This window comes from Adiantum capillus-veneris, chromosome 18, assembly GCF_014529385.1.
Source record: "Adiantum capillus-veneris isolate H3 chromosome 18, ASM1452938v2, whole genome shotgun sequence".
NCBI classification, from domain to species: Eukaryota; Viridiplantae; Streptophyta; class Polypodiopsida; order Polypodiales; family Pteridaceae; genus Adiantum; species Adiantum capillus-veneris.
The window spans coordinates 58,665,579-58,675,229 of NC_140948.1; the positions used below are offsets into that span (position 1 = coordinate 58,665,579).

The 9,651-nt window shown below is 44.4% G+C and overlaps 1 protein-coding gene across 1 annotated transcript; it reads right to left on the bottom strand.

The window, feature by feature from the left end:
- Positions 1–944: 944 nt before the first annotated feature.
- On the bottom strand, positions 945–2,796 carry LOC147435728 (mitogen-activated protein kinase kinase kinase 20-like). Its single transcript, XM_086488705.1, has one exon. It carries the CDS (start codon positions 2,738–2,740, stop codon positions 1,397–1,399), a length of 1,344 nt encoding a protein of 447 aa, XP_086344831.1. The 5' UTR covers positions 2,741–2,796; the 3' UTR covers positions 945–1,396.
- Between the last annotated feature and the right edge of the window lie 6,855 nt (positions 2,797–9,651).

Genomic DNA, 9,651 nt, shown 5'->3' on the forward strand with positions numbered 1-9,651 from the left:
TGTTGCATACATTTTGTTGAGGAACATCACATATTGTACATAATCTTAGTAACTATTTGTCGCAACCAAATCCAAGTGAAGACACTACATTTAATGGTTTGTGTTGTCCCACGTCTCTCATAGAAACATGCCATAGCCTTGTTCGCTCATCAATCTCCAGGGGAAAATGGTAATACCGGGGTCAATCCTTGACAGAAATTCCATTCTTAAAGACCCATTAATAGATAATCTAAGCAACGGCAGTCATCACAAATGAGTTTGAATTTGTTTTCAGCATATCAAATACAGAAACTAAGAGGACGCAAAATCTTCCATCAGATGTACCACCTCATTCGCCATTACATGTCCTTTCCATAATGGTGGATATGGTAATGAGATCACATATGAAGCATTACCTGGAACAAAGTGTGGTGCTCTTCCTAATGTATATCGAACTGTAGATTGATTTTCCATTCTTGTTGATAGTTTTTGTTGAGAAAAATAACAAAGAATTAGGTATATTGGTTTAGATTTTAAAAGCTTTAGGTTGTTAGAGGCTTGACCTTGGTTTGAAGTTTGCATGTTCAATACAAAGGTTTTATGGTAGCATGCTCCATGTTTTCTACACCATGAGAAGAGATGGAGTCTTTTGTACATGGCATGGTTCCAAAGAAGCTTGTAGCCAAGAGTTGTGAGACTAGTGAATTTCTTGTCAGCTTTCTTCAAAGGCTTCATCAATGTGTTATGGCTCCCTTTAAATGGCTTTTGTGAGACTTCTAGTGCTGGTGCTTTATTTTAAAAGATTCTCCTGCGTTCCCTTTTATGCAAGTAGATAATCACCAATTTCAATGGATTTCATTTTTAATGGGTGACGTGAGTTGGATCGTGCTATGCCACAGGATTTACGACTTGAATGAGGCATCCAAATTGAGTGATTTGAACTCCGTGTGACCCATGCATAAATGTTACCAACCAACATTTGTTTGAAAATTGAGAATATGATACAAAATGAGTTGTGAGTGAGGCTTTACAATTGATTGAGTCACAAAAAAATGGGGGAACAAATATTTTGGTGTGTGAAAGGAAACCGGCGAGTTGGCAAAAATGGGGACAAGTCATGAGTTCATGACTCAAGTGTCATGGCTTCAAGTGTGTACATTTTCAGCATGGTTCTATTATGTACAGTCAAGGGGCCTCCATGCATACATGAGCTGGCATTTTTCGCTACGCCGGCCACCTTCCAGCCGGTCGCTCGACAGCCCTAGCCACGGCGTCCGGCAGCCCCTGCGAGATATGAGCCAGCGGCAGTGGCATGCATCGCCCAGCTCAGCAGATAGCCTGGCTGACGGCTGTCGGCGATGATTCAGGCCGCCTGCAAAGGACCTTGTGAAGGGTGTCCGAATGTCGGTACTACTGATTACCCCACTGTTCGCCTCCTCCTAGCGTTCCTGTTCCTCATCAGAAATGCCGCACAGGCCAAGCTCACTTCGCTTGCCCGCCTGATCTCCGGTCCGCATTCCGAATTCCCGACTGCCCCTGACACACATGAAGGCCGAGCCAACTGTTGTTGCCCACCTGTCATCATGCGCTTGACTGTTATCCAATCACCAGCTGCCGCTTCTTCCGACCTATACTTGCAGCTAGTTATGGGACGTCCAGAGCCGCTAATTGCTACTCTGGAGGGAGCCCCCACGTTCGGCATACTGCTAGCTGTAGCAGCTGTACTACAGCATTCAATATCTGATCCCCAATATTGGTCTGCCAGCTTCAGTGTGCTTCTTGGAGACCCTGCTCCTAATAATTCCGGCCAATTCCTGCACTCGATCCCTGCATCCGAACCGGCCTTGCAGGCCATGATGAACGGGTGATGCAGAAGCTCTGCTGCTGTCGGCCTTGCCTTGGGATCTCTCTGCAAGCATAACCGCAAGAAATCCTTGGCCTCTGCTGACACCAGCTCTGGCAGTGGTGGACTCTCTTGCGAGCTCCCGGCCAGCTTCAGAAAAAGAGCCCCTACGTTGCTTATATGTCCCCATGGAGGCCTTCCCTGTAGCATCTCCACCACAGTGCATCCCAATGACCAGATGTCGGAAGGCGGGCCCTGCTCTACCCCTTGCACAACCTCGGGGGCCATGTACAGTGGGGTGCCTCTAAGCTGATGCATGTAATCCATCTTCTTCTTATCGTCTACCGAGCAGAGGTTGTCCCCCTGCAGGCGCCGCGCAGCGCCAAAGTCGGCAATTTTGACGCCTGATGAGCCGATGAGGATGTTGTGGCTCTTGATGTCACAGTGGACGATGCCATTGTCGTGAAGGTAGTGTAGTCCCTGCAGAATGGAGCAAGTGTAGCGAGCCACGAGGGTTTCATCGCTGAGTTTGCCACCGGAGCGGCGGAGAAGGTCGGCGAGGCTGCCGCCGTCCATGTATTCAAGGAAGAGGGCAGGGGAGGAGTCGCTGAGATATTGGGCGCCAAGGCAGCGGACGATGAAGGGGGAGCGAAGGGATCGGAGGATGTGGAGCTCATTGAGGAGCTGGGAAAGGAGAAGCGGAGAGCAGGAGGTGGAGGCTGAGGGGGGCCCGCAGGATTTGATGGCGAAGAGGGAGTGGTCTAGCAGGTTGAGGGCGAGGGAGACATGGCCGAAGGAGCCCGAGCCCAAGCTACCCACGTTCAGCCAGCTGAGCTGGCCTTTGGCCTGTGGAACGCTAGCTGGCTGCAGCCCATGATGAGCAGCGGATGCCGCTGCTGCTACAACAGAGGTAGACATGTAATGGGTGGTTCCTGTTGTGTTGATGATGGGTATATAAAGGCGACGCAATGTTGGCAAATCTGGAGTCTCTCTTTTCGTTTATATGGGTCTCCCTACAGCCCGACTCCCTATTTCGCTCATATGTCGAAAAGACCCTGCCCTCATGCCCGCTTCAGAGTCCTTTCCCCCGGACACGTGGAGGGGTGCAAATCCCCCTCCAATCGGGCACCACTTCCCTCGTCACTGATCCCGTCAGCAACATGCAGGCAGAGCCCCTAAGGCCCCGGGACCCTTCACGCGTCGCTTTTGACGCTCTCAATGTATCACATGCTAGATAGAACTTAGAACTCACGGACTGATTGATGCATATAGATTCATATGCAACGAGCAATTGGCTACCTATTATTACAAATTACAATACGTACACTAGCGCTGACAGAGCATGGAAGTACACTCATGTAGCAAAGCGAATTGCCTAGATATCATGTTTCTAAATTGCATGTGCATAAATTAAGTAATTGCAAGCAAACGAGCCCCCAAATGGAACCCTCCCAGTTTGCTTGCTCTGTTGATCAAGGAAATTTCAAAGTATCCCTTGGGAGGACTTCGGGACAGTTTGATGCCAGATCTCGACAAATTGCAGCTCGGTGCCACAACTTGTGCAATGATCTCAGGTGGACACAAAGGACAATGGGACATAGTTCTGACCCTCACATTCTCTTCCGTCCACCATCTTGCAGACGTGTGACTGGGTTTGAGAGAGCGTAGTAATGGGAGTGGCCTCCCCCAATCTCAACGCGAGGGTAAACGGTGGGTCCGTCTACCACGAGGACTCCAAGGTAACATGACCCAGGGTGAACGGGGCACCCGGCTCACATGCCACAGTCTTAACGGAGCCGTGCGCCAAGATGTCAGTGCTTCTCAACCGCGGGCTTCCGTGGCTCATATCTCCCAAAACGAGGAGTAGTTTGAAATGTTTAAATACTCCAGCGGAGATCTTCACGAGCTAAGTGCGCTAAGCCAAGACATTCACGCACCCACGTACAAAGAACATGTCGATGACTTGCAAAGGCTATCGATAGATCTGGGCACTCGCTTGGCCCAAGGCGTTTTCGACAATTTTCAAGTTTGCACAAAGTTGCCTGACATGGTTCGAGAGGGACCTCTTGGACATGTGAGGCCTGCGTGAAGAACAAATCAAAGTTCTTCAAGAGTAGACCCGAGCACTCAAGGCTCAAGTCAACAAGACAAGTCTTTGATCATGCTAAGGATAGAGCGAGACCGTCTATCTTCGAGTTACCTTCTTCAGGCCTTGCCTCCGAACGTAAGATCCAATCCGAATATCAAGGCTCATAAGAATCCCAGGAGTATGCCAAAGTTTCAAGGGTTCATTGGGACCACCTTTGAGCATTGCAATAGTCTCAGGAAAACCTTGGCTTGTACGGTAAGAGGGAATATGGAGGAGTTCATATACCTGGTCAATTGGGATGGGGATTGATGATCAGTAGATCTAGATGAGGAATTTCGAACATACCTTACTTCACCCGAAGGTAATGCTCAATGTGGACAGTAGGTCTACAAGAGCAAAAAGCATAGACTCAAAGGAAAGTTTAAGGGCCAAATCTTCAAGACCTAGCATACAGGCTTGGCAATCAAGCAAGGAGACTCTACTTCAAGCACGTGTTTTAATTGGAGACCAAGATTCTCATTTTCAAAGACGAGTGTTGTATTGTCAAAACGGCTCAGGTAAAATCTAGAACAAATAGGTTTCCTTGGCATAGATCAACGTATTAGGTGATCTATGACTCCCTTTGTAAATTATCGCTATAATCCCCTCGCTATAGTGCCAAGTTATGAGATGCATGGTACTCACTGTTTGTGAATGCGAGCTAGGCTATGCATGATTGTAATGGTAAAATAACTTGACATTGCCACTAAATGGTAAGACCGCCCAAAAACAGTCCCATTTTTGCACAAGTAGAGACACATAGGTGTACACCCTCCAAGGCGTTAACTAGGGAGATTTCGGTCCTAAGAATGCCTCTCTCGAGGATGAGAGTTTTCTAAGGTGGGGTGTATGTAGAGCGGAATCACGTAATGTTGAGAATGGCAGTACAAACACCCTATATCTTCCTACATTACTTATTAGACAACACATTCCAAGAGATCTTCTGACGGGTCTACAAAACTACTGGGTTGCAAAGAAGAGGGAACAAAGAAGCATTTAGAAGACGATGACATGAATGCGTGAGGATGGTGAAATTGATGAGTGAGAGGCAAAGAAAATCTATTGGGCAATTGCTAAGTGTTGCAATCAAATAAATGAGTTTTTTGAGACTCTTCAAATGAAGATTCTACAGCAACTTCTCCTTCATCCAACGTTCTCAGTGTTTCAACACACATTGGAGACAATTGAGAGAGTCGTTGTCTTAAACATTTGTCATACATTATCTAAGGTAAAGACACCTCATTCAAATAATGAGTTGTTTTTGAAACGCGCTACTATCATGGAATGCCTCAATGGAGCGAGTGGGGGTAGCAGTCAAATGAGCGGCAAAGATGTTCCCAAGGCTTTAGGACTTCACCAAAAAATGTCATTGCTGCCAATTTTCGGTTGCAACATGATGTTGACGAGGGGTCACTTCCCTTAGACGCTTGTCATTATCCATTGCATACAAGAAGCACCTTAACGGCCAAAATCGAGGAAATCGTGTTTCAATTCTAGTTGGTGGAAACCCGTATCTCCCAGACAAGAAAGATGTTGTTTGAAAGAGAATAGGCAAGAGTGTGCATGTCCTGCATCCAGTGCATCTACTCAATTTTCCTCAAGTATATCAGCCCGAACATCTTGAGAGGGTGTCATAATGCCTTACTATGTGTTATTTAGGTGCTTTACTATGTGCTTGTAATCTTTTCAAAATGCTTTACGGTGCTGGAAGGTGCCTCCAATTGTCTTCATGTGTATGGTAGTCCATTTTAGTAATTAACCATGCTTTATAGTGCTTGACTGAGAGTGATAAAATGATTCCAATTGCTCATGATTTCCTATGAGTGAGTCCAAGTGCTCACTAAGTGCTTTCATTCAATTCCAAGTGTTGAAACGTGCTTCAAAGTTCTACAAGCCTCCAATATCCTTCAACTGCTCCCAAATGCCCCTAAGTGCTTCAATTTTGATTTCAAGTGTTTCTGAGTACCTCCATGTGCTGTAAGTGATTGTCTGATTCTTAGTGCTTTAAAAAGCTTGCAAAGGTTTCAAGTACTTAGAAGTTCCTTTGAAGACTTTTGAGTGCTTTCAAGTGCCCGTTCCTAAGTGCTTTCGAGGTCTTCTAAGTGCTTTCAAGTGCTTCCAAAAGCTACCAAACACTTCAAGGCGATTTGAAGAGCTGATGAAAAACTCCAAGTGCTTCAAGGTGCTTCTCAAAAAATTCATTTGAGTGTTTTCTTGTGCTTCCAGGTGTTGTTGAATGTTTTTCAGCTCTTTCAAGGTCTTCTAAATGCTTCTAAGTGCTTCCAAATCCTTCCAAATACTTGAGAGTGCTTTAAGGAGCTCAAGAAAGACTCAAAGTGTTTCAAAGTGCTTCTGAAAAATGTCCTTTGTGTTGTCATGTGCTTGCAACTGCTTCAAAGTGCTTTCAAGTGGTGTCGTATGCCTGTGAGTGATTTTATGTGTTTCTATGTGCTTTCAAGTGTTGTTGTGTGCTTGTGAGTGACTCTTATGTGTTTCTAAATGTGTCTTTTGTGTCATAGAGAGACCTCTACATGCTGTTCGAGGAGGCTCATCCTAGCATTAGGAATCAGGATCGCTCTACGACGATTGTGAAGCTTTTTGATGTGGTTCTTACACAGGAAGTGGATGAGAAAGGAAACACAAAATCCTAAAAAGACCTCGTGGTTTGGCAGGGCAGCCGGATGAGATCTATTTCCTTGCTTCAAAGCCAATTATGGAACTTCATCAAGCACAATAACGTGTACAGATGGCAAGCTCAACAAATCAAGGAATGTTTGGTGAACTTTCCTGACAATGTGGTAGTGTCTGTAGTGAATTTTCCAGAGAATTACTCTTTCAAGGTCTAGAATGAAATTCAATCAATGCATTGATATTCAACTCAAGTGACAATTTTGGTTCACATTTTATATAACTTATGTGATGCGCTTGGTGCCATTCAAAAGAAAGCCCACTTCTACATCTCTGATGACAAGACACATGACACTTTGTTTGTGCAACACTATTTTCTTTTGCACAATGAGTGGCTAAAAGTCAAGGCTATAGTGCTAAGAAACACTGGGTGTGGTATGATGGTGTTGCTTCACAATTCAAAGCAAGGCAGCCATTCTATTTTGTAGCCCGATTCTTCAATATGATTGGTATCAAGATGATGCACAATTTCTTTTCTACTAGCCATGCAAAAGGTGAACACAATGGGTTGGTGTAGTCATCAAAAGGTCTCTCACACATGAGCAGTTAAATATAATGGATGGGTGCTGCATAACACTGAAGCATTGTTGCATTCCTCGATGCAACCTTCAAAAAAATATATCCACAGACAGGTAAGAAAGTAGATCATTCATTCTAGGAGGTCAAGCTTGGTGGGGACTGCATGTGTATCAAAGGGTCTCGATCCTTTCATTGTGTCAATGGCTACAATCAAACAAGTATGCATGGGCTAAGGTGTAGCTATTGTCTTGCTATTGTTATGCATGCATCAAAAGTCAATGGAGGAGGTGCACAAACAAAGACCACATGGAGGGGTGGGAGTACTTGCAAATACATCCACAGTTAGTGATGAAAGCAACGGAGAAGAGAGAGGATGAGGATGAACAAGCCCCCATATTTAGTGGCCATCATGATGACGAGAAATCCCTTGATGGTTGGCCAAAACTTTCCAGTCAACACAGAGGAGCCAGACGTAGACTTCTACATCCTCAAATGCACTAAGACAAAGTGCTTGACCATAAACTCTTAAAGGGATGAATGGAACAACCATATTAAGAAAATTCATTTGTCATTGAGGGAAGATGATACCTAGGCAAGATGATACCTATATCCTTTTGGACAACAAGCCCACTGCTTTAATCTACTCCCACTTGGTGTAATGTATTAGGTTTCCAATGAGTCCCCCAAGGGAAGGTGAGCCTAATGTATATGATATGTCACATGATATATTTGAACAAATCTATAATAGCATGCCCCTAGAGGAGAAGTTGTAAGTTCTATTGATGTGATAATCCATAGCTTGCCCACAATTTGTACTCACCTATGTTTGCATTTTTCCAACACGTCACCACTACTAATCACCACTTGACAACACTTTTTGAGCACTTCACCACCACTAATAAGAACCACTTGATATTACTTTTATAGAAATTCACCACCACTAAGTACCGCTTGATAGCACTTTTCCATTGCTTCACCACCGCTTAGCACCACTTGATAACACTTTTCTAGAACTTCACCACCACTTAGCACCACTTTACAACACTTTTCCAACACTTCATCACCACTAAGCACCACTTTATAACACTTTTTTAACACTTCATCACCAGTAAGCACCGCTTTTATAACATTTTTCTAACACTTCATCACCACTTTACAATAATTTTATAGCACTTCATCACCACTAAGGACCACTTTTCTTGTAATGGAAATGGCCTATGAACTTACAGAATAGCGGAATTAAGAGAATTAAAGTGAGCAACTTTGAGAGCAAAGAGGGTGAACTTAGTTGGTAGTAGCAACTTAATCATAACACTTAATTAACTAGGCATGAGCAATACTTTTGAGAGAGAGAGAGAGAGAGAGAGAGAGAGAGAGAGAGAGAGAGAGAGTTTAGAGAATATGACAACAGTTGAGGACCGGATTTATGTGGAGCCGGTCCCCCCTCCAAAAGGCATTTGTATTATAGATTCTCTCATTAAGAGAGACTTGATACAATACAATCTTTGTGTTCCTTGAGACCTCTTTGGCAGTATGGAGATGGAAGCTTCATACACCAAGCTTTTGCATAATATCAACAATCAATATTAGCTTGAAAACAATCAAGAACTCGTGAACATCATTAGTCTTTGTGTTCCCTAAATCATTTGAGTGCATGAGGATGTATACTTTTATGCATCAACTTGTGCCTAAAGCAACAATTAATCTACCTTGCAATACAATTAATCTACTTGCAATAAACCATTAGCCTTCTTGCAATAAGCATAACATGCACTTTGTGGAAAGCATTAACTATCCCAAGCCTCAGTCCCAAGACCTCAAACACCTTCGAAGGTGGAGAGAGCTAGCAGGGAATGAGGGTAGGGAAAAGGAAGAAGAAGTATTCCATAGGAGAAAGAAATAATTCCTCACTTATCATCACTCTTCTTGCTTAGCATACATAATAGCATAGTAATGAAGATGGATAAGATGGAAAGCTTAAGCATTGAAGCATAGCTCTTGGTTGGATTTGCATTCCATAGCCAAGAGTGTTGGTGTAGGCTCTCAACTTCCCAAGGAGCTTGGAGAAGGAGATGGAGCTCTTGCACCTTGCATAGCACACAACGAGAGTGTTTGTGAGTGTGTGTGGGTGAGTATACCCCCTAAGAAAACCCCTAGCTTGCTTGGGTCGACCCCCCCTTGTAGCTCATGCTTGAAGCTCATTGGACCCCTCCAGGCCCAGCCAATCATAAGCAGGAGGCATTACAAGCAGCAAGGGTAGCCTTGAGACAAGTGTCCCTCTTTCCCCTTTGAGAGAGAGGACTTGATAAATGCAAAATAAATTAATTAAATTCCCTAAATTATCATTGGACCCCTTGGGTGGTCAACCAATAGGCTTTAGGCACACCATGAGGGCAACATGAGGAGGAACTTGACAAGTGTCCCTTTTGCTTTCTTTGTACCATGCATGCCTTGTGTGAGTGTGTGGGTGTTCTCTCTCATCCCCCCTCATGTA

Excerpts from the sequence above, each read along its gene's own strand:
- LOC147435728 (XM_086488705.1), bottom strand. The coding sequence starts at position 2,740 with ATGTCTACCTCTGTTGTAGCAGCAGCGGCATCCGCTGCTCATCATGGG.